Source organism: Hirundo rustica, chromosome 8, assembly GCF_015227805.2.
Source record: "Hirundo rustica isolate bHirRus1 chromosome 8, bHirRus1.pri.v3, whole genome shotgun sequence".
Classification (NCBI taxonomy): Eukaryota; Metazoa; Chordata; class Aves; order Passeriformes; family Hirundinidae; genus Hirundo; species Hirundo rustica.
The window spans coordinates 8,560,567-8,586,439 of NC_053457.1; the positions used below are offsets into that span (position 1 = coordinate 8,560,567).

The window sequence follows — 25,873 nt, forward strand, 5'->3', positions numbered from 1 at the left end:
GCCCACAGAAGAGAAAGCAATGGAGAGCACTTCAAAAGCCCAGTACTGACCAGGAGCAAAAGCGGCGCTTTCCACTTTCCACAGATCCACTGAGAAATTCGCTGCCATCCTACACCTTGTTCAGCCTAACTGTGGTCCTTGACACCTGGAGCCTGGTGACATGCCCTGGTGGAGCTGAAGAGACCGAGCGGGGACACAGGGCAAAAGGGAAGTATCTGTTTTATCACAAGGTTTGGAAACCTCTCAAACCAAGAACACTTCCAGTCTTGGACCAGAGAAGCTTTCCAGCAAGCACCAAGAGGAAAGCAAGGTCAAACTCAAATGATGGGACTGGCACCAAAAACTCTGGCTACCTTTGCTGCCAGAATTCCGGATGGATAGGCTCTACTTTAACCTTTCCAGAAGCCACACTGCCAATAAACAGCAGCAGGAAATGCACAAACTCGGCCATTTTGATACCGTTCCCTTGCGCATTAGAGAACTTCATGTACTCTTGTCAAGAGCAACAAAGAGCTGGAGGGAGCTTGCATGGGATGGGATTTTCTTCAAAAACACTTTGACATTCTTTAGGAGATTCAGCTGATGAGTGGAAATTCCCCACTTGAATGAGGGCAAGTATGCGGCACTCCACTATTCCATTCTCTCCTACTCTTGTCTCAGGTGCTGATGTTAGTTTACCCAGCTTTTTAAAGACAAACCCCATTCCCTTGCCTTCACTCTTGTGCAGAACCAAGGGAGAGCAGCACCAAGACTGAGGGACAACGTACACAACAACGAACGGGCAGGTTCAGGAGAAGGGCAGTGTGTCAGAAGTGCTAATTTTCCTCCTAACATTAACATACTGTATGGAAACTGGTCATTCTAGATAAATGAAGAATTTGTTGATTAACAAAAAGGGTTTCCAAAGTTTTCTCAAACTAATTGTATGGATAATTCAAACCCCAAGACACTGACATAAACACCTGACTTGCCCAGTCATCCAAACTACCTCATCCACCTAGCTTGCCTTGTTCTCATTACTTTGCTCTGATTTCTTAGCAACATCACTGGATTTCATCCTCACACTTTTCCTGTGATAGGAAGAAGTTACCCCTGAAATATTCATATAATTATATATATACTGCATACAGATTCTCCATATCCCAAGTCTTGTTCTAGAAGATTAGCAACTGTTTTAGGACTGTTTACATTAACAAGTGAATAATGAGCATTAGCGAAACCGTGGCACACATGCTCTGATTTCCCATATTACTTCGTCCTTATTAAAGCAACTGAAACACTGCTGTATTCTTATTCTTTAAAGTTTATTTAGTCTTTTTAAGAACTCAAGTACCAAAGTACTTTTCCAGCTCACAATATTTTGTTCCTTGTTTGGTGGGTTGGTTTTTTTCTTATGCCAAGTCTCCATTGCAAGGTCTCCTGATCCTTCCACAAACAGCTGACAGAGATAAACAGTGAAATCCAGAGCCCTTGGAAAGTTGTTGTATCTTGGCCGAACACTTTGCTGAAGTAATGGTGATTCCAATAAACAAGCAGGCATATTCATTGGCAAATCAATACCAGAGTGGGAAATTGAGAGGTTCCATTGTGCTCTGGAACCACTGGTCTCTTGATTTAACTGTTTGCCCACAGCCACTGAGGGTGTTCACAGCTCCAGTGCTGTGGTAAAACACAGTCCACTATGTTCATTTTTAATTACAGCAGCCAGCATGAAAGCTTCAGTGGTTTAGCGAGGTCTTGTGGGTTTTTGTGGTTTTGGAGAGGTTTCTTTTTAATAAATTTTTGGTCAAAGTGACAAGAATTTACTTGAGCTTTATACATAAGCAAAGCTCTTGGACACAGCATAACTGGGTCATTACCTCTCTGTAAAGATTTATATACACTCTTAATTCTAATTTTAGATTACCAATTATAACAGTGCAAATGTTTCTCATTAAGTGCCTATGTAGATCATTTTAACATCAGCAGCACTATTATTTACTGTAAGGATCTCTGAAACTCTTATTTGCCACAAGTAGTGAGTTAAATCTATCACAAAGGGGAACTCTGGAAAGGGGAGTGAAATAAAAGGAACAAGAGAAAGACATAAATTCTCTGGCTAGCAAAGCTGAATTTCATTTTTCAAAGTAGCAAAAACCAGACCAGAGATAAGGATTATGCACACCATGTTGTGGCCACGTCAGTGTGACTGCTATACCCCCGACATACGAGGCAGCTACTATCAGCCACACAAGCACCAGTACAGCCAGGTTGATTTAAACACATTCATAGATTTCCTGCTTAAAAGACTATAGAGCTCAACACTCCCTTTTACCTTCTCAGTGACTCCTAATTCCACGTAGCCAGCCAGGCCCTTCCTCTGCAGATACCAGCCTTGAAATGCCAAAATTGACTATTCAGCCTCAGGTTATTCACAAATTTGTTGATGCTTTGACACTGCTGCTGAGTCATTTCATTCAGGATTGCTTTCCTTATCACCTGGGACTGCAGCATTCCACAAATTTCATTTGGAAATCACAAACAGCAGTTTCTGCTCAAGTCACCATTAAACTGTGGAGAGAATTTTGGGACCAAGGCATGGTTGATGTTTTCTTTCACACTGAAGCACTCCTCATGTCTCCTAAGAGATCTCTGCACTTTGCCAGGATACAGCTTTTCCCTGCTCACTCACACTAAGGGTTTGACCTTTTTTTTTACTTTACTTTTTGTGTCTTCATCATTCACAGAAAACTCAAGGCTGATGAGCCTCAGTGAGGTAGTTTTTCTACACTGTTCCTGTTCCATTTGGGCAGCATTGCAAGTCCTCTGCATGAATAATGCTCAGTTCCAAAAGGCTTTTAAAGACGCTGCTCTTCCCCCAATTTACACTGGAAGGTGCCGACACTATTTGCAAATATCAGTAAAGCACATCAGAGATGTGTATGCTCCTAATGAGCTGAAACAGAAAAACCCTGAAGAGCTTGCACTCTTTGGTTCATTTCTGCTCCAATATCTTTATTCTCCTTTTCAGCTGCACAGAATACAAACATTCACTCTCTGTACTTCCGTATTTCCAGACATACAAATTCCTTCTTAAATGACTGACCTGGGCATGCTATAGTCTGCAAGTTGTGCGTGTGTGTGTGTAGATATAAAATACATACAGTACATACATATTTTTATATTATACATACTTATATTATGTAAGCACTTACATTTAACTCAAACATGCTCAGCACTAAATGTAGTAGCAATTAATTGGCTCTATTAGGTAATTAACTATTAATTCATTTTATGGGGTTTTAGGGTCCTCCTTTTATTACTATTTTGTCTCCTTGGTATTATTTTTAGCAGTTCTGCATGCCACAGATTTTTTCAAATTGGACAGTTCCACTGCTTATTTGCCCTAGATTCTGTAGCCACCTCATTTACACCTGGGCATTTCCAGTGTCAGGGTGCCTCCTGCTCATGGGAGCCACCAGGGATGAGCCTGTCTTGAGCTGCACACTTTTATTAAGAATTCGTAACTGTATCCAGGCTGAAATGCTCGAGTTGCTAGGTGGTTCTTATTCTCAATCAAGATGCATTCCGAACTGACATTGATTTTTAAAATACCTTGAATGCTAATACAGTTGGGAAAATAAACACTGTGGTGCAATGAGTTTTGTTTGGAGGACTTTTTAACGTGTTGATGTACATCTCAAAATACTGTCTATACTCTTTAATAATTTTATCAAAAAACTTGTTAGGGAACTTGTAACATTTTCAAGTCAATATACCTCCATTAAACACACAAAGTCATTGTGATATGTCAAGGCGTAAGTTTTTTTTCTCTTTACAGTATTATCTAAAAATAATTTTAATGTGATTTTTTTTCCTTTGGAAAGCTGGAAGCAAAATATGAATTATATATCAAGACCAATCACTCAAGGTGCTTTCCTAAAGAGTGTCCTTGGAACCCAGTTGCTATTTGCACACACATTAATAAAGTGCAAAGCTTTTAAATCTGATTGCTTCAAGTTAAATGGATGGGTCAGTGCCAAACAAATTGATCTCCTTCACAGTGCACAGAACTATAACTCTGTAACAATGAAAGGACTCCATTCAATAAATAAAATACAGATTTTTAAATGCTCCATAGGACTGTATGTGCAAGCGGCATCATTTACCTGAAACTAAAGCTAATACACATTATTCAATGAGAGTTTTAATATTTGACACAGCGTGCAGGGGTTAAAGGCTGCACCTCTGAAGAAAGGACCACTGGAGTGATAGGACTATCAGTTCTCTCAAATGAAACAACCAGGGGTCAGTGGTGGCAAAGACATACCTGGCAGTATCAAATCAAAGGATGACCTTTTGGGCAAGTTCTTGGTTTGACATTTAGAACTTCAATCCCTGTTTCAGGTGAACTCAGTAAATTGCCTACTTTCTTTGTAACCCCATGCCCCAGCTGGTAAAAAAGGGACTAATGACCCTCTACCTCCACATTTAATGCTCTGTAACAATAATCATTAGGTACCTGTCTCAACAGAAAGAGATCAACCTTGGAAATTGATCTCTGAATAAAGGCTATGAAAATATATCTTAACAAACCCTGAACAAGCAGTGAGCAAAAACAATGGTGAAAACAGCAAATCTCCGTACAGAAACCTGATTGCACTTCCTTCTCTGCAAATTTCAGCATGAAGATTAGTAAGTAAAAAAGTATTACTGAAAACGAAAGCTATCAGAAATTATCCTTAGGACACAAAGTCCTTCCCCACAGAGGATACTGTCAGCGCTGCTTCTATTCCCTTAGCCCTCACACTGCAAAGGAAACGCTCCGAGACCTGAAAAAACTCTTTTCTCTCTCAAGAAAATTTGCACTCAGCAGAACAACGACCAACAAAAACATGCAGTTTCTATCATCTACCACTACAGGGTTTGGCTGGAGGACAGCATGCAAAGCAGCTGCACATCTGATAAGAACTGCAAAGACAAACAGAGCTCACACAGCGCCCATCCAAAAAGGTGATGTAAACCCCAGCCCACACAAAGTGCCCCCACTCCAGCCTGTCCCTTCATTCCACATGTCCAATGCCTTCCAGCCTTTGGGACATTTGAAGACATCTTCCACGCAGCTGCCCTCTTAAAAATTAGAAGATGTCACCTTCAGTTCCTTCTTACTGTTCCTCTTCCCTGAGACCAGGATGTGCTTTAGACCTGTCCTTTCTCCCTCTCTTCAAGTCCCTACACCCATCACCCCATTCTTCCTCTCCCTTCCACCTGCAGACCCTTTAACACATGGCTCACTTGACTGAAACTGCTCCTACAGATAATCACTTTTTTAGCCACACTCTAAAATTGTGACTGTCTCCTATTGGACTTGCCAGATTCTTTTAATAAAGTTGATCACATTTTTTCTTGATAAGCCTCCTCTTCCCAGTACCCTTCTCCTGGTCTTCCTCTTGTGACACTCCAGCAGAATCTCTCCAGGGAATACTTTCTGTGAAATTCTACAAGTTCCCAAGGAGGACCCCACACCCATTCATTCTGTAATCATCTTTCTTTACATTAACTCCATCCAGCAAGCAAACTAGCAAAAAAAATCCCCTGTCATTCATATGCTGATGAGTCTTTGTCTACTTCTCTGAGAGATATTTTTCGTATTCTGGTCAGTCTAAACTGACTGTTTTCAGGATATCCCTACAAGCTTCATGTGGATAAAGAGATTTCTCAACACACTCCCTTCAAAAGGCAAAGAAAATCCTTTTTTTCAGTCAAAATGGACAGCCAGAACATCAGACCTGCCAATTTGGACTACAACACAAGTGTCATCTTTGACTCTTACTTCTCAACCAGGATAAGCCCAAAATCTCAGAGATTCTTCAGACATAATCTTTCTAATAAACAGGTATTTTTAGCCATCTGTAATGCCGAAATTCCTTTCCCAGCTCTGATGATATAACATATTGATTACTTCCAAGTTCATCTTTCTGACCTTAAGAATCACAAGCTCCTCTCATATCTCAGTGAAACTTCTGCCATAAGGAGGATCTCTAACCCCTTTCTTTGATCATTTCACCCAACTCTTCATATTGCTTCAATAGGTCCCTTGTTGCCTGTCACATCAAAGATATGCTAACAATCTTCACTTATTCCAATCTTTCAGGTTATCTCTAACTCATCACCAAGATTCTGGCGTTAGCATTAACATCCTTCACCTACCCCTATTTATAATAACATTTCCACAAGTATTTTAAAATCCTTAGTTTAGTTTAGTCTAACTTCTCTTATTGTCAAGATGCTAATTTCTAAGACTGTGGAATGAGAACACTTTGTGTCACTAACAACATTCATCATCAATCCCTCTTACTCCACAAATGGCTCTATCTGTCATTCCTCGCACACTGCAAATTCTTTAGGGACACAAATTCAAACAGCACCCAGTAAAACATCCCAATTCATAACAAGCCACTCAAGTACAACAAGCATAAGAACACCACTTGTAATAGCACCAGGAAAAATAGTTACCAGCCCAGGGCTACGCTCCATTTCCAAAACAGCCCTTAAACCCTTGCTAGTTCTGCGGTACTTGCCACACTCCGAGGTTCCAAGGTAAATGAAGTGACACCTGGCACTTGGAGCTGACAACGCTCCGCGCTATTCCTCTGACACAAGAACACTCTTTGCCTCAGGAAAAGGTAATCTCCTTGCACAGTTACCACACTGTCTTGAGTTATAAGCTTAATTTAATCAGATCTAACCGCTGTCCTTGATGAACAAGGCTCCCAAACATCTCTCCCCTTGCATTTGCAGAGCACTCCCTCGACCCTCTATTTTGGATTTTTAGGAACTCTATCTACACTGGGTGCTGCCTGCCTGGCACAGAACTGGAAGAGGAACACAGCACCAGTCCTAGGACGCCTTCCTCGGGATTAATCTTAAACCCGCATACATCTCACCTGAGCTCTTCTCTCATACAGAGCACTAAACTGTGTGCTGCCAGCAATTAGTAAAGGCTTAAACAGATTTTTTAATTAGTTTGAAACTAAAAATAAGTCTTAGGTAAACATAATTTTGTTTCGCCTGCTAAAAGTTGCTAAAAACCTCCTGTGAAAAGATGCCAAGCAGGTGTAAATTATTATCAGCAATTATTACTCCTCCCTTCCAAGGATAATGGCTTTCTTCTGTGACCTCTAGGACAACAAACAAAATGAATCAGTGAGTTTCTCAACCCAGCACCCCTGGCCTAGCAGTACATTTTAGGGGAGAGGTGATTGTGCAGAGTCCTGAAGTCCCAAGTCAATCCCTGTGCTTAGAAACATGGAAAAAGTCAACTTGTACCTATGGTGTGCACACACTGGTGTTGTAAGTTCAAAAAATTAATACTGAATAATTACAGTATGTATTTTCTAATCCTCAAAGACAAGCTTCCCTGGAACAGTCAGCTAAACAATTCACTAAATTTATATGAAAAAGTAAAGCTGGAAGATGGTAAATAGCTTTTTTATGGCCATTACTTTTTCTGATTTTTGTAATTCAAACATATTTTCTCTTGTACCTGTGCTGCTTCTGCCAGTGCCTTACAATAGGCAAACACTTGTATAGTGATGAAATGCAACTGCAGGAGCCTATTTTAAAATTAATCATCCATAATTAATTAGTAATATCTCCTTTCTGGTAAATTATACCTAAATTGCAGAAAATTATCCTTGCTGAGAATGATAAAGTCATCTACAGCTTTGCAGTGTTTCAGAGAAGCATTTTGCATATATTTATGTATTATAATGACCATAGATATGTCAGAGTATTCAATTCCACTCTGCACTATGCTAAAAATACAAATACATAGCAACTTCATCTTTAAATTGCACAGTATTCAAGGGGTCACCCAAACAACCTGAAGTAAAATAATTTGGAAAACAGATCCATGAAGGAGTAGGTGGAGGGGGGGATTAGTTTTTGACAGCATTGGTTTTTTTCATACACACTAGATTTGTCCTCTCAGCTCTTGCAAAAGCCAGCCCTGAGTGCTTTGAAGGCAGTACTAAAGAAATTGGCTTGTCTGTGTCCCAGTACAACACTTGTGTGTCTCCAAATCATTAATAGATCCTGCTCCTTCAAAAAAAAAAAAAAAAAAAAACCCAAACATGAATGCAGCCTCTCCTACCAGCTAGAATCCTAACCCTAACTTGAGGTTAAATCTCTTCAGAGTTCAAGATCAGCTAGTGAAAAATAACAAAAAAGGTTGAAAAAAAAAGGTTTGTTAAAAAAATTACTGAAGCTCACAAGACAAATGTTATGTTCATTTAAGATATTTTAACATTTTTTTTCAGCTAGATGTTTGACAGTTTCCTTCAGACTTGACATCCTTTTGTGTGGACAGCAGCAAAATTTTGAAATGACTCATGTTTTAGCAGCTGAACACCTGCAATGGAAGAAGGAGCCAAAAGTGCACGGGGGATGAAGCATTTGGAGCAGGAGGAATGCCTGGTTCCTGTACATACAGATTTAATGACATTTAAAAACACATGATCTTTGATGTGTACATAGCCCGTCATCAGATTCAGAACATGAGCTGAGAAATCAGATTCCTTTAGACCAGGCATCACTGATGACACTGAGAGACTTGGTAAAACTGCCAGTGAAGCAGTCTTGTTGTGTACCTCTGGCCAGTGTATCCAATTTCTGTATTTTTTTTCTCAATTGACCCAGAAAGCCTCACAAAACTGCTATCAGTTCTTGTTAGATATACAAAACTGGATGCAAGCTTCCTGTCTCTCATGGTTTCAACATTCAGGTTGAAAATCTCATGTAACATCCTAGTGGAATAAAAAAAAAGATTTGAAAATTTTTGTCACTTCTACCTGCAGTAGTAAAAAGAATGTCATTTAAATGAAGCTAAACAGGTAATTCATTAAAGTCATTTTTTCAACAATTTCCCCCCCTCTTCACAGTGTCTACAAATCCATGTAATTGAGTGTTCCAAACACATACAATTGGGATCCCTTTGAGAATAACCCCATCCCTTGGATTAGTCATTGTGAAGCAAAATGTAGGAAGTTTGTGTTTTGGGAGGGGTTTTTTTGGCCCAGTGGAAAGAAACTTGCTTCAAAGCCAATTTATCTCAGAATGGGAGGGCTTTGTTTTCACTTAGGTTTTAGCAATTCAATGAGGTTTGCTTGGGCTTTAATTATAATTAATATTCTCTTTAAGCACCAAGATTCTTAGCATATTGAAAATGTCAACAATAGCAGACAAGATTTTAGCTCTAAGGAAGAAATAGAATACCAGAGGAGGATTTAGAAGAAATAAGGCGGGCATAATTTAACGTGAACTATTGAAAGAAGAATGTATTATTTCTACAGTTCTGTTACCAGCAGTCACAAATCACCAGCAGCTCTTTAAAAACAGAAATTGCCTTCTAAAAACAGAAGAAGCATAATATTTTTTCCCAAAATTATTCAACAATATTTCGAGACGTTTATATACTGCATATAAAACAGAGATATGGACTAAAATATAGAATGTTTGCAACATAATTTAAAAAAAAAAAAAAAAAAAAAAAAAAAAAAAAAAAAGAAGGAGAGATATGAAATGCTAAGTGTGAGAAAATTAATATTGAACTTTTTTCCTGTTAAATTCTGAGAAGGGAATGTCCCTAGAAAACCATTTCATACAATTGCTCGTGGGTGCAAATTGTTCAAGATGCCATAAATAATTCATTCAGCTCCAGTCAAGTAATAGCATGTCACCAACGGCGGCAGGGAAAAGAGAAGGCTGGAGCATTGTTCTCTAACAAGTGCCAACTGAGAGGAAGGAGCTCAGCATCTTCAGTGACCAGGACTGAGGCAGGCCACAAATCACTGTGAAATGATCCCAAAAGCCCAAACCAAAAGCTGGATAACTATATTTATTTTAAAGAATCGGTCAGAACACTTAGCAGGAACTAGGGTGAAAAAGAAACAGAGAAGTCTTTTCTTTCCAATGAGGACACTGAGGTGATTATATAAACAGGGCCGGGATAAGTTACAGCTGCTTAACACAGTGTTATACTGGAAATTTTTACCTTCAGCTCGAATTGGAATTTCTGTGATCCACGTAACCCTGCTGCATTGATACAGCAGTTTTGTACTAATTTTTAAAGGAATCAATCTGCTCTCTTCTATTACAACTTGCTTACTATCCTAGGCATGCAAAGAGTTCTGCTTTAGGCTGCTGTGCTGCAGGGATATGCATATAACCTTCCTGCAGTCAGCTCACCAGCTCACAGGCAAGGCAGGTTCACAAGCAACTACAACACTTTCAGAGATCCACCTCAACAAAAACATTTTTCACTTCAGTGAAGCTGCCAAAACTACAAGTAATGCTGAGTTAAAGGTTTTGTAAAGTTGATAATGCCTTCTTTTTTCAAGCCAGTAACTACATGCAACTGGGTTACAGCCTCCACCTTACCGGTGTTCAAAAGCAAAGATTGTATATAAATCCTGCAAAGAAGGAAGAGTAAAGTCTATGAAGCAATTAATATCACCTATATTTATAAAGACAAATCCTATTAAAAGACACATCCCAAATAAACTGTGTGTTCTATGAAGAATTAAGAAACAAGACCCTCCACAGAGGTCAGGAACTGCACATCTGCCACAGGAAACTTGAGAAGCACTGAACCACAAGAACTTTTCCTCCTCTTCAGATAGGTTGTATATAAGAAGTACAAAGTCTGAACTCATTCACACAACAAATGTTTCCTGGCAGGTCTTCAGAAGGGCTCCTGGGTCACCTAGAACATCCTGCACACCAGTTCAGGACCATCTCCCAGCCTGATTTACCAGAGTGTTTTATCTCGCGAACCCTTGAAGGCCCTGCAGAACGATGCCTCCCTGAACTCTCCTGCCCAGCGCTCCCCCTGTCCGCTGACCTCCCCGTCGGAAAACATTCCCTGCATAGCTTCGGGTCATTACTTCCTGCTGGACAACCATCACCACCTTAAATAATTCCTCCTCCTCCACTCATGTTTCCTCTCAAGTACCTGGCAGCTCTATTCCCTCAGGAAGGCTGGATATAGCCTGTTCCTGAGGCCTCTCCTCAGACGTTGCGTTCTCCCATCCTTTCATCGTTTTTGTCACCTCTTCGAACTTCTTTCCATTTATTCATTTCACTGTACAGCCCTTAATGATAAAAGCAGTCCGAACAAATAATACTTCTACTTGCAATTGAAAAAACACATCCACTGTTAAGTGAAAGAGGCAAGTGAATCCTTGCTGTCTCAAGGAGGAAGCGTTTTGAGTCTCAGATTCCTGTGTCTGGGCCAAAGAAACTAACGGAAAAGGTAAAAGTGCTAAATCTCCCATTTCTGAATTACTGGTTTTTCTTATCGCCTTGCAATAGGACCACGTGGTTTTCAAAATCTTTTTTTTTTTTTCCTGGCACACATATACCTCTTACAACTGAGACAAATGTATCTGGAATTTCTGCAGATGGAGAAAGGAACATTCTTCTCAACTGTTTAAGGAGGGACACTCTTTAGATTACGTTTGCTTCAGTCCCTAAATGCCCTTTTAATGCATAAACTAAGAAAGTTAACGTTTTATAAATGCATTTACCATTCGTGTTCTGAATAAAGCCTGATTCCAGGTTTATAGCAATACCATTGACAAGATTTTTTTCCTACTCCTCTCCATTCTTACAGTCAAAGCCGTTTCATAGCAAAATACTAAATCTTGAAAACTTACAAAAGGTTGATCATTTCTACTGCAGTAACTTTGACACATGACAGAATGAGATGGTAAGGCAGTTAAATGAAAACCATGCCTAAGTAAGAATTAGAGAAATTGAATTTTTCCACTATTCAAAAGGTGGTTTTTTTACACATGAGATGGCGGAATCCCCTAACTTTGTACATCCAAAATCAGATGAGATCTCTCTGGCCCACCCAAGAGAGGACAAGACTGAAACCTGGATCTGTATTTTTAGGAAGAAAAACATATCACTTGCAGTATCAAACCAGGCAAAATAGATCTTGTACCAGCTTCCAATGGCTGATATCTATGACTCGTGCTAAGAAAAATCTGTTAAATCTGTTTATTTCAGGCTTCATAATCCCAACACTGCTCTTACTTTTTGTTCTGCATTTCACCAGAGGGTTGGTGTTCACCTGGTTTTCACAAAGATATGTTATTAGCCAACACATTTCAACAAAAATCTGGTTGAAGTCTGCCAGACGTTTTTTCCCTAGTGCAAAGTATCAACTCAGCAAAATGGAAAATCTTAGTAAGAAACCTCTTTTTCACATGAAATTTTCTATTTCCAGAAACAGAACTTTAAAGCCTCTTTGTTCTCTAGTTTTTTTCCCTAACTGGAATTAAAGAAAAAAGGAAATAAATATGTGCAAAATCTAAAAGTAAAATCTTCACATTTTCTTCTAGCATTGCTACTTAGATTTTTTTCAGAGGGGTTTTTTTTCCCCAAAAAAACAATTTCCAAGGTGCCGAGTGAGATTGATAACAACAGCAGTCACAATAGAGCTGTATGGTACCTCTAGTACACAATACCAACTGAGGAATTGAGTAAACCCATGGAAGGCACTTACTACCACACATCGTGAATGATGCATTTCAGTAAAATGCAGTATTATGCAGTAAAATACATCAAAATGAGTATCTCATTTAAGCTGCAGGTTGTTATTCTAGACTCCTTGAAAATGTACTGTAGATAATTAGTTGCACTTACTGACAGAGATATTGAAGAACTGCAATCATTGTAACTCTCCCAAAATGTAAGTTCAGCCTCTGGGAAGGATTCTCCCCTATACTCTGCACCTCGTACCTCAAACCTTTTGAGAATTCCTGTCTAAGATTTAAATTTTCTCTTGTAAAGCTTTTCGGAATCAATCAAGATTCAATATAGGAAGATTGCCAAATAAATTACTTTTCATTTCTGCCCACTGCTAAACTCCTGCAGGGAGCTAGAAATATATCAGGGTCATTAGTCTTAATGCCTATAATGCACAGTGCTTTAAGGTGAAGTGAGTAGTAAAGAATTTAATGCAGTTTAATACTGGCCCCTACCCTGAAGACACCTCAGGGTTCTGACAGGGCACTCACCCGACTCCCCAAACAACCCCAGAGCCCTGCGTCCCCAAGGGAGACACAGCTTCCACCCAGCTGGGGTCTGAATAAAGCATTTCCTCTTAAACTGGTTTGGATACTTTGTTAGGACTCCCTGGAACCAAGCGATGTGCATCTCTTCTGGAGGTCTCTAAAAAACAACTGAGTGAGCTGTGGAGAGCGGCACACGCTTTGAGGGCACCTAACTCCCTCGTTCTTCTACTGGAAATACCTGCGTGTGCACAGACCTGAGCAGAATTTATCCCTGTGCTTAGTCTTTTCCAAACCACCTATTTGCCTCGTTTATTTAGAATAAAATTTACCTTGTTATTTAAAAAAATCACTGATGAACACGAATGTGGATAATTTACTAAGGCTGTTATGATTTTAAAAAAAAACCAAACCCTAATGAGCTAATGAGTTGATTTTTTTTTAATTTAACAGGCTTTGATGCAGCAAAACTGATAAGGGAAACAGGTCCCATCCACATTTTAAATTCTTGGTTCAGTCATATCCCTGGTTAGTTAAAAATAAATTCAAACCCCTACTTTATTGCCAAAGTCTTAGCTAATGAATACACAAACTTAAACTAAGGCTCAAGCTCTCATTCTCAACTCTGACATATAAAGCACTATAAAATAATTCATTATTTAATATTAAGAAAGCTGGATAAAACTAATTAATGCCAAAACTTAGCCCACAGCATATTAATTAAAACTTTGCCCAGCAGCTATCTCCCTGTCCTAATTAGCATCACTGATTTCAAGAAACCACTAAGAAAAGAAGACAAACATGTAATTCCAACTTGATATTTCATAAAAATCTCTTTGATTCAACTTTCAAGGATCAATAACGTGCCCCTTTAATACAAACTTGGAGATTTCCACAGCAAAGACAGTTCTCTCAGGAACACTGTGTTTCATTTCTAATAGATTATTGCAGATTTTCTGGTCACTCGTTAACAGTAGTTGAAATCCAGGACAAAAGTGTTGACCCATAAGACAACCAAAAAAATAATTAACCCCCGAAGAGCATTATAACATACCATATCATATTATATTATGCCCATGTTGCCCCATTTGTGTTAACCAAAAAGCAAGCATTCCATGGAGCATTGATATTTCAATTCCCCGGCGCTAGAGTCTGACAATCTTATTTGACATTAAACAACCAGCACTGTCAAAAGGGCAAAACGTGGGTCATAAAACGTGCTCCTGAATTCTGAAAAAAGAAAACCCCAACTGTGCACTGACCTCATTAATGAAGGTCTGGGCTCCCCGTGGGCTCAGGAGTAAGATAGCCCTTCGCAGCGTGTCCCGATAGCGGTTCAGCTCCTCTGTTTTCATGGTGGTAAAAAGGTTGGAAAATACTCTGCTGATGTTCCTGTCCACTTTTTGTAATGATACATCAAGTCCCAGTCTGGAGGCCTGATCGAGAAATCCCTGCAGTCCACGTATATCTGTAACAAAGGAGGAGGGGAAAAAATAAAAATTTTAAAATATTAAAAAAAAAAAAAAAAAAAAAAAAAAAAAAAAAAAAAAAAAAGACAGAAAAAAGCCACTGCATCAACCTCATCCAGTCAGGTAAGCAGCACTAATCAGGTGGAGAAGACATTTTTTTCCCTGCAGCGCTCTCTGAAGAGGAGTATTCCACACAGCCATTTTCCAATGCTCCCTTTCATAGAGGGTGCCAACAGGGAAGCTCCTTCAATGACCTTTCCTTAGGTCTGAGCACGACTCTTTGGAAGAACCAGCTCATGCATTTGGGTGGCTCTGCCAACCTTCCCAGAGGCCCCAGGCTGCCAGGTTTAACGCTGCACAAACAATGTCCCACCCCAACAGCATCACAGTTGAAATGCAGAAATCCAGGAGCAGATAAATAAGCAGGGGATAAATCGCTCACACATAAACTTCTCACTTTCTATAACCTCATAGCTGCTTTTCCCAAGAAAAAAAAAAAAAAATGCAGTACCAGAACACACACAGCCTTCCTTTTGACTTACTCTTTTTTCCCCTGTCCTGGAAATAACCTGCCTAACCAGAGGTTTATCATTTATCTATAAACTCATAAAAGAATACACAAAGCCCCAGTGTAATGACAATATATTTTAGTTTTTAAAAACAAGCCAAATAACATGGTTCAAAGAAGAGAAATCATGGAAACAAGCCCCTTCAAAACATGTTCCTTTGAGCACTGTGCCTCAACTTGAGGATGATTTGAAAAACATATTGTTAAAAAATATTTCCTTAACCACATTATTGGTAACTAACATGAAGGAATACATTTCATGTGTTCATGCTGAAATGTGCCGGTTCAAACTGCACCCTTATCTTCATGACTCTCAACCTTTGTAATAAATGTCTGAGTTTTTATTTTGCAGTGAAATTTACAACAAAGAAAAACGTCAAAGCTCATACTGAACAAGGTTGCTCCTCAAAATTAGCAGTGGCTAGATCACAGTTGTACCATGTCCTTAGAAACCCTTAATTTTATGGGAAAAAATGTCTAATTTGTCATGAATAAGAAAGTATTGAAGTCTTTCGCATTCATTTCTCACACTTTTGTCATTAAATTTCAGCTCATGGGTGAAGCCGAACGGTGGAAGTCAGAGCTGACATTTACTGACCCCATGGTGAAATCTTCTCTCCAGAAAATGTCACTGTAATGACCTCTACAAACTACTACTGTAACAGCTGGTGGAGAGTTTGGTGCTTTTTAAATCCTGAAGCAACCACACTATGACACTGCTGAAGCCAGAGGATGGAACCCAGTAGCCCTCCCTGGTGCCACACCTGAGTGGGCTCTCACCACCCCTAAACTGGTGTTCCATGGCCACAGAACACACAGGTGAAGTCCTTCTCATGCCCCTTAAAAAAGAAAAAAAAAAAAAAAAAAGCCACATGAAACCCGATATAAGTAACATCTTGTGCGGATACACCAGTTTAGCTCATGTACAAGTGCAATATATTAGGGTCAATTAGCAAATATCAGATCCAAAAGAAAAAGAAGCTTCCTTGAGCAGCTTCCCATCACTATCCAAATATGAGAATGCTTGTTAATGCGATCAATTCAGCTTCAAAAATCAGCTGAATTGCAGAGAGACATCAGAAAGAGTAGAAGCTAAGCTTGGGTTGTGACCCCTACTGACTTTTTGTAATTTTGGTTTCGTTGGCGTGACCATCCAGCCAGCCACACCATCAGGAAAGGTGCACTCACGAGGGCTGTGCTGATCTTTTGATGCCCAACCTAGGCAAGTCTACAGCAGCTTTGTCCCACTCTCATAAACCTTAGACTTGCTCACCATCCAAAATCCCCAGTCAGAGGGAGAGGAAGGGGTTTATTGTTATGTAGGCATTTCTGGAAAACAACAGAGGACTTCAGCACATGTATAACTGCTAAATATTGCAGGTGTGCTGAAATAATGACAGTGACAAACAACTACCATTTATAGGTTAAAGCATTTCACTCAAAGTAAGTTTGGATTTTGTGAATTTAAATTCATTAGACAGCATTCATTACTACACATATTCAAACCTTATGGATATGTGCAAAACAAAGCACAAAGATTTTTCTTTCAATGATGTTTAGTCCTTCAAAATTACTGCAGTGCTTGACAAGCACTAAGGAGATTCCCTCTCTCATGGTTCAGTAATGACTTGTCTTTTCGTGCAAGCCTCCGAAGGAAAGCTGTTTACAAAAGATTAACTGCGCTGATACTGCTCGGGGGGGTTTTGCCTCACGTTTTCAGCTGACCCAATGAACTACCCGTTAGAAATATTCTTGTAGACAAGTGCAAAATACTTAGTGCACTTGGTAAGACTATCTGGACTTGGAAGGGCATTTTATATTCCCTTACAAACCTTTCCCCCAAGGAAAACAGACTATTTCCCGGTTTGAGAAATGGAAAGGATGCTGAGTTTTTCCAGCTTGGTGAGAAAGCAAAATCTGAGATGGATGAGATTGTCCAAGCTCAACTGCGCAAGCACAATCTGTGAGTTTTTCACAGATACAAGTGAATGTGAATTTATTCAGTGTTGGCAATTAGAAGGAACTGTGCGATGATATCCTCCTGAAAGCTGACATGCCCGCTCCGACTTGACACCGGGAAACAGGAGGAGGCTTGGTGGGAATTCAAAGGTGGAAGTGGGAACTGAAGAGAATTGTTTGAAGAGGTGACTAACAGCTTTAGGTGCCTGCATAATGGAATCTTTTTTCACAAATAATTAATCACAAAAATTACCAAGAGGGCAATCATTTCTTAAAATGCATTAGTACACAAACACACAAACACATGCCCATATGCAGGAGCATCTGTTTATAAGACATAATAAATTAGGCTCAGTCTTATTTTATCTGACATCACACAAGGACGTGAGTGCCCTCATTTTTTTTTCCTCCGTTTAGAAGATCAGAAGTCCATGCAACATTAAAGAAAATCTGAGCTTTGCTCCACAGCAGCTGAAACAGAAATATTCACAGGTACAGTTACAAATTTCTTTCCACTTCTCATAATCTAGGACTGCTAATCCTTTGTTTTCTTCAGCACTGAAAGGAATCTGTTACAGTTCACGTAGAATTTGATTAAAATAAAAGGTTCTATAAACAATTTTGCCTATTAAAATAAAATTGTTTCCTGTCTCTGGTAGTCTTAACAGTGATTTTTTTTATTAAAAAGTTTGGATTCTAACATTAGAGACCTGGACCACTACTCATGAAAAAATTCCTTGTGCCCATTCTTTTCACACTTTGTAGGCAAAGTATAGCAATCCAAATTCTCACTCCTGTCTGGAACAAAGAACAGAGCAGTTTGATGGAGGAACAAAACCTACAGCTACCTCCGCCTTCAGTCTTACAATTACTTGCTTTTCTCAGGCTGTAGCCTACACTTGGCCTTTGAAATCACATAATCATACTTCAGTTTTCTAATTGCCCCTTGACTTGTGCATGCTCAGCATGAGGACTTTCAGAGGCAATATTTGAACATTTCCTCTTAGAGAACATCAGTTTCTTGAAGAGGATGAAACACTTCAGAAGGAAAGCTGCTCTAGAGAAAATGCACGTCTCATAAAAGGAATCCATAACACCATACAATAATCAGGTATGTTTACAATACTCTAGTGCCAACCACAGTCATGGAATCAACAGGTTGGAACTTGAACTGGAAAAAAGTGAGAAGAAAAAAACCAAACCAAACCAAAAAAACCATGCCAATTTCTTATGAAGTTTGTTCCTGCTCTGTTACATCTGACCAGAGAGAGAACAGAACCTCTGTGCTGAGAGCCTTTTTCGTAATGCTGACAGATAAACTACATGTGCAGGTCTGACAACAGAAGAACAGGACAATTTTAAGGAAAACCATGACAAGGAGGGAAGAAAAGCTTTGATACACTGCTAAGATATGAATTCTGTCACTGTGACAACAAAGCTAGTGCTTGCCATAAATAAAGGGCTTTATTGAACTATAAGGAATAATGGAATATATAATTTCCTGCTGGAGGTTAAGTTGGGTACTGTGCTGGCTGATTGGAACACAAACATAAAAGAATAGTACTAAATGTGGCATTAGTTACCTGTAAAGCTTATTGTCACCTACAAAGCACTTCGTTTCTATTACATTATTTATAATCTCTTTGTATACAAAGAAGTTCCTAGAGTTTACTGTAGCATTCATCTTTTATGAATTTACAGGATCTGATTCATGGCCTTGACAAAAGAGCTTGAAGCTATTATTTCTGTGTGAAACAGCTGTGTGGCTGGGCACAGCTGGCCTTTTAGGATGGCTCACTGCAGAAAGGAATTTCCAGGAGGTAAAGAGCACTATATCATCTTTTCAACACCAGTTCCTAACCCCACTTGACAGAAATAGAGGCAGCACATGGCCAGGAAACATTTTACTTTGGGTGGAAAACAGCTGGAAGCAAACTGAAGTACCAAGTTGGAGCTGAAAGCACAGCTAGAGAAGCACCAGGATATAATTTCACACCCTGTCACTCTTATCCAAGCAGATCCTGGGAGGACTAAGTGTCGTCACCGAGTTCTGTTTTCAAATAACCTACGCAAATCATTTCACTGGCACATTTGTAAAAGGGAAAAATAAATAAGTGTGAAAAACAATGAGATCAGGCAGGAGATGGTGAGGTTGGGAGTTTTCTCATTTGCGGATTGCAGGCTCTACACTTCACACTTTTTTTTCCCCCAGTGTCAGTTTTATTTGAGCATTATTTTGACGATATTTAAAGTAGTGAGAAGAGTGTCAAGTAGGCTTGGATAGTTTGATTATTTTAGCATTTATACACTTACAAAAATAAGTTTACCTCTTCCAAGAATTGAAGAAGGGTATTCAAGGCATTGTTCTGTGTACTTAAACTTCAAGATAAGAAAAAAACCTCCTGTCTCTTCTCTCTCATTCAAAGATACACTCTATTGTCATTTCGCTTCTCTTCAAACTGGAAATTATTTCATCTCTTGGCACAGAATAAAACACACGTTTCTAGGATTCAGTGATTTGAAAGATAACACATAAGCACTCAAACATGTTTCCTAAACCACTTCAGTTTCATGGGTTTTATTCTTTTTATTTTACATTGGCTGTTCCTTCCCAATTCTCACAACTGCAAATTGTTTGCATTAGAAATAAGGGATAATACTCCTGGTGTTAGGAACAGACACACATATCCTGATGATTAGACTCCTGCTGCATTGTCAGCTTTATGAATAAATTATTTTGAACACCATTTTGTGTCCTTGCTGCTAATAACCTACTTGAAGGATTTGAACATGTTCTAGAATTTTAGGAAACTGGAAGTGGACTTACTTCAGAAGTAGCTCTTATTCTTCAGTCAATAAATAACAAAATTTTATTTCTCCAAACACTAGAAAGAAGACTACTATAAATATTCCCCAAAGGGAGTTATTTTGTGCAAATCATCTAGAAGAATCATACTTTGAGCAAGCACTGAAGCTTTCAATCTAGAATACTCACAGAATGATCTTAACTGCTCAAATAAAGTGATGAGACCAGAAAGTATAACAACATAGTCTGTTACAATAGAAACGACTGCATTAATATTAGAACACCAATACTTATTGGAGCCAAGTACAAATGTGAAATGATATTAAGACAATACATTTTCTACTTTTTCTTTCCTCTGCTCTTACAATGTCTCTCTCCCAGCTTGTATTTCTCACTTCACTTACATCATTTCCTCGGGTGTCTTTGCCTGCAGGTTCCCACAATCAGTGCTACAATAGTTTTTTTCTACAAGCATTAGAACTCTAAATTTCAAACTGTGTCTAATCTGGTTACCTCACTCCTAATTAAGTTTTAGTTCAAGAACTTTGTATTAAAAAAAAAAATCCTTGGCTTCTTGCATGCTTTTAGATATACCAGAGTTCACAGTAACACCTCTGCAATTATATCCCAATTTCTTAATCTTTTTTTAATAAAGAAATTCAGTCAGTAACTAAGTAGTCATTATTATGGCAAGCAGATATAATATCAAGTACAATAAATCCATTAATTAAATTGGATACTTTTTATTATTCAGCTATGCTAAGAACAGCTGGAGCAAATGAGACCAGACAGGAAGTTCTGCTGAGCTCCATGACCTGTCTCTGATACACAGAGTAAACCAGGAGGAATTGTGGATGCTCCCCTTGAATATTCTTCCAACAATTCAGTTTGCAGTGCAAGGGGTTTTTCAGACAGGTGTGGTTTCTCTGTATTTCTATACACTAATGGTCCGTGTAAGCCTCCACAGCTTTTTCCTCCATGGGACAGCTCAGGTTCCTTTAAGCAAATGTAAACTTTGAGCATCCAAATCAGTTGAAAACCTGCATAAAAACCTGGGAAATTTCAGAATCCCACTGGATGTCCCATTTCCCAATTTTACCTGTCTCTCCTAATGGGGATCAAACACAAAGCAGCATGCCAGCACCTGCAGTGCCTGACCAAACAGACCCAGAAGCTGCACAGTCCCTTCTCAAAGACATGAGAGAAAAGCAAGAAACGAGACGCTTCAGGGAAAATAAATAAAGCAGGCTATCAGAAACCTAAACTTTGAAAAATGCACAGAATATTGATTCACCATTTAAATCGAGATCACAGACTGACATTTGACCACTTCTCCATAGAAACAAAGTCCTACCACGTGTGTTTCCATCCAAGCATCAGGATTAACCCAATGCAAACTTCTACTCTGAACTCCTTGTAATATCAAAGGTTGAAGTTTCTATAATGGCTGCAGAAATTTTTGATATTGCCCACATCAACATTCTTTTCAGACTTTCAAAGACAGAGGCAAATCACAGGCTATTTCCATTCCCACACAGATGGAAAAGGGACAGAACACACCACAAAGCCAGATGTGCTGCATGCATAAACAGATGCTTCCAGACTCATCATAAAAAGTTAAAAATATTTAAGTTACTCCCACAACTAATGTTTCACACCTGAAACAGCTGATCCAACCTGAAGGTAACGAGCTTCCCAGGAGGCCCAGAAGGACTAAAGCCTTTTAAAGGCTACAACAACCCTTTCACATTTAGCATGAAAGGTCAACTACAGGGCTCTCCTGCTGGATTTTAACACTTAGCATTTAAAAGCACAAGGGAAAGCACCTCAGGAAATTCATTACTGTTGGAAACAACGTGGACATATGCTACAATTGATGTAAAAAGGGAATTCACTGAAGAACCAGTATTTCTATTCAAATCATCCATTTGATTTTTCCAAGTGCATTAATTGCCAACTGTTTGCCCAGTAGTGAACCCCTGAAATGAGCTGTAATAACTTCTCACCTCACTACTGCTGGTATACATTAAAATACCTTTCAAGACACTACACAGTGCCACAGCCGTGTCTTCTTGTGAAACAAAAAATAGCTGTATTGGCAGAAAAAAAGCTTTTGCTGATGCATAGCCTCAGTTGAAATGAAATAAATGAAATATTTTTCACATAAACTAATTCTAATAATTACATGAAATTCCTGAGTTTAATATTTGCTATGCACAAGTACCGGAAATCTAAACATCAACCCACCACTACCTTAAAAAAAAAAATCTTTTTTTTTTTTTTTTTTTTTTCTCTTGCAGGGCTTAGATTCAGCTTTCTGAAGCCATATTATTTTACATAAACATCTGAATTAATAGTACTCATTTAAAATGTTGGGACTGTAAGCCTGTCAGCTTTTAAACAAATGTAGCTGTTACTGTATGGTAACTTTGGTTATTGTATTTTGACATTTGACCCTTCTGAAATATGACTAACAACCCTAAACTAGGGACAAGAAAATGCAAGTAAAAGCATCCCAAAACAAAACAAATGCGCAAAAGGCATACCTGAAATAGAGAGGCAAAAGTTCTCTCTTCTCCTTCAGAGAATCAGAAGTCACCTGAGAATCTAGCTAAGTGTCCAGCAGAGAAGTCAGAAGCTCATCCCTTTGGATTTAATGAACTGCAGAGTGAGTCTCTCTCATTTAAGTCAGCTTGCAATACTGCATCTTCTGATATCAAGAGAGATAGCAATGAAATTACTGCAGATAAAGAAATTAAATCGCCCCTTGAAGAAAGGCTACTGTCAGGAAGACCTTATTCTTTCACGTGTGACAGTAATTATGGCTTGTGTTAATACAACAGAAACTATGGACCTCATTGTACTTTACAAACACCTGGACAGTATAAAAAAGCATAAATGTATGTCACAGGAGCTAGCTACTCTTGGGAACTACATGTCAGCAAATAGTAATTTAACTCTTTATTGGTATGGCCTCACTTTGAATATTGTGTGCAGTTTTAGGCACCAAAATATAAGATACAAAGCTGTTAGAGAGTGCCCAAAGGAGGCCGTGGGGATGGTGAAGGGTTTGAGGGGAAGCCGTGTGAGGAGCTCTGAGGGCACCTGCTCTGTTCAGCCCGGACAGGAGCAGAGAGAGGGGAGAGAGACCTCAGTGCGGTCACTGCTCCTGGTGAGGGCAGGAGCAGGGGCAGGCACCGATCTCTGCTCCCTGGGGACAGGGACAGGAGACGAGGGAACGGCCTCGGGTTGTGCCAGGGAGCTTGAGGCTGGGCATCAGGAGAAGGTTCTTCCCCAGAGGGTGTGTGGGCAGTGGAACAGGCTCCCCAGGGCAGTGGTCACTGCAACGAGGCTGACAGAGCTCAGGCAGCACGTGGAAAATCCTCTCAGGAACACGATGGGACTCTTGGGGATGGTGCTGTGCAGGGCCAGGAGTTGGACTCTATGATCCTTGTGGGTCCCTTCCAACTCAGTTTATTCTGTAATTCTATGACTGGAGAAACTTTCTCTCATTTCTGTAGGTTCAAGTAAGAGTCATGTGTCTGAGCACACAAACAGCAGAGCAGCTGTCAGAGCTGACAGCTCTAATGCTGTTGGCACCCTCCAGGGATGGAGTCTTCACCAGGAAAACACTCTCTGTAAGGTTACTATTACTCTATCAATCTCAGATTTTTCATAGCCGATCCTTAATGATGTTAATTTTGTACCATCTCCAATCTCCTGTGCTGCCGCTTGGGCAGGTGCCACAGTTTCCCTCCAAAGCCCACTGCCCAGAGCGTTCAGTGCAAGGTGGTTCAGGGGCACTGAGCCCGGCCCTTGTCTGGAGCCTGGTCCCCAGGAGCCCTTCCCTGACTGTGTGGGCACCTGGCTGCAGTTCTGGCTGAGGCTGTGCTACCACACCACAGGCACCAGATGGACACCGGCTCACCGGGAGCCCGAGCTGCACAGAGCTCACTGCCCTGCCAAGCCCATCCTGAACCCGGCCAACATTTGCTCACGTGCTGGTGAGGCAAGCACAACGGTGGGCATATTTTTAGCTTTAGGGATGAAGGACCCTTTGGACAATCTTCATTTTATTTACATGATGCCCATCAGGCTGCAAGGAGTAGAGTAGTATTGGCAGCTTGATTTCCTTGGATAGCTGTTCGACTCACAAAGAGCATTTTTATACAGACATTGAACTCGGAAAACAAGGAGAAAACATCCTTCTTTAATTTCCTACTTTTTTTTAAAGCCCATTTTCGCAATATAGTTTCCACAAAACTGCAGAAAAATATAAAGGGATTAAAAAAATCAATTGTAGACTCCTCTTTTCTTCAGTGTTTTATGATAAAAGCAAGATGAGAAGGATCTCTTACTGAGATAACAAATCTCTCGGCAGAAGAAAGAGGGAGTCGAAAATAAAAACTAAGTTCACGTCACGTATAATGACCACCAATCACTCCCTCTTGTAGGAATTTGCCAGTAACAAACAAATAGAAAAAATCAATTGCCGATTATTCATTCGCATTATGATGACTATTGTAATACAACGGCAAATGCAAATACTCCATTCTCTAACAACAGAACTCTGAACCCAGAGGGAGGGGGGGGAAAAAACCACATAACCAACATGCTAGAGAACAAAAACATAGATCATCTTGGTTTTTTCATCAGCTAAAACCTCCTCAGGCATCCCTCTCTTAGCCCCACACTTTAGGAACATAATGAGCAGCAATTACTGAAAAGACAACTGGTCACTCTGATGTGGGAGATTGCAGCAGGACTCCTGACAGAAGATTCTCCACTCAATCACACCGTAAACAAAACAGGCACATTCTTACAAACCAAAAAATGAGATGTTGCAGGCCTCAGTCCCACAAACATTTAAGTCTGTATTTTGCTCAGTATGAGGGAAACTCAATGCCAAATGTCCTCCCACGTACAAGAGCTCTCAACGTAGGAATATAGTGCATAGTCGCTACACACTGCAATTTGTTCCTTTGATGGCGATAATCAGGACAAACACTTAAAACACACAGGACACACTTACACCTTTCTGGATGCAAAGCCATTCTTCCCCAAAACAGCAATAAAAAACACAAGCAAAAAAAGCTTCTCAGCTTTTTAAAGCACTGCTCCCATGCACCTCCTCTCTCCAAGCTACAATCCTGATAGTTCAACAGCTTATGTTCATGAAGGAATATGTGGCCTTTGTGAAGGCACTGTAAACTTCTTATTTTTTACTTTATTTCTACAGAGCAACAGCAAAGAGAAATATTTGCAGGCTTAGGACAGCAGTGTCTCCTCATTAAATACTCAGCTTTAGGAAAGGATAATGGTAAACAGATACCTGGGGAGTGAGCCCTTCACATTCAGGGCTCTCAGTCTGCTTCAGCGGCAGCAGGGGAGGTCTATTTGCATGCTTATAAAATTGGGGCTTCCCATAGCATCTCCTTTATGTGTATTTATGAGTAAATTAATTGAGAGATCTATCTGCCTCAGTACATTTAAATTTGATTGTAGGACTCAGAGACAAAGCAACTCCCCCAAAATCTGACAAGCTTTTATCCACTTATCACAGCCATTAATCTGAAGGCCATTTAGGAAGTCCAATACACCCTAAGGTAAATATTTCAAGAGGTCTTACTTTCCCCCCCCCGCTATTAACTTAATTCCTCATCTAATGTCTTCTAATTTACTGGAAAGGAGTCAGACAACTCCAAAAGTCACCAGAAGAAATGTCATCATTAGAAAAGGATGTGAAGGACATCTTTGGCTGAGCAACACCACGCAGGTGCTGCTATCTTTGGTGGATGCTGGCAAATCCACACATCTGAACATAGCTCACAGGAGCAGACATTGAGCTAATTTCGGGTACTTTAAATAAAGCAATGGCTTGGAAGAGGACAGGATGTGGTGCCAGAAAGGACAGGATAATATGTTACTGCCAGACATCTCAAAATCCATCAATCAGCTAAAGACAAGACTAATGTAATTACTGACTTCTCTTTTTTTTTATTCTTGTGGA

General features: G+C 39.7%; 1 protein-coding gene across 6 annotated transcripts in view; it reads right to left on the reverse strand.

The window, feature by feature from the left end:
• GRID1 (glutamate ionotropic receptor delta type subunit 1) overlaps positions 1-25,873 on the reverse strand; it is a 539,944-nt gene that overhangs the window by 199,057 nt on the left and 315,014 nt on the right. For all 6 annotated transcript variants that reach the window (XM_040071277.2, XM_040071278.2, XM_040071276.2 and 3 more), the window contains one exon: positions 14,324-14,529. In XM_040071277.2, coding sequence (XP_039927211.1) covers positions 14,324-14,529 — 206 coding nt within the window. The remainder of the gene's footprint in view (positions 1-14,323; positions 14,530-25,873) is intronic.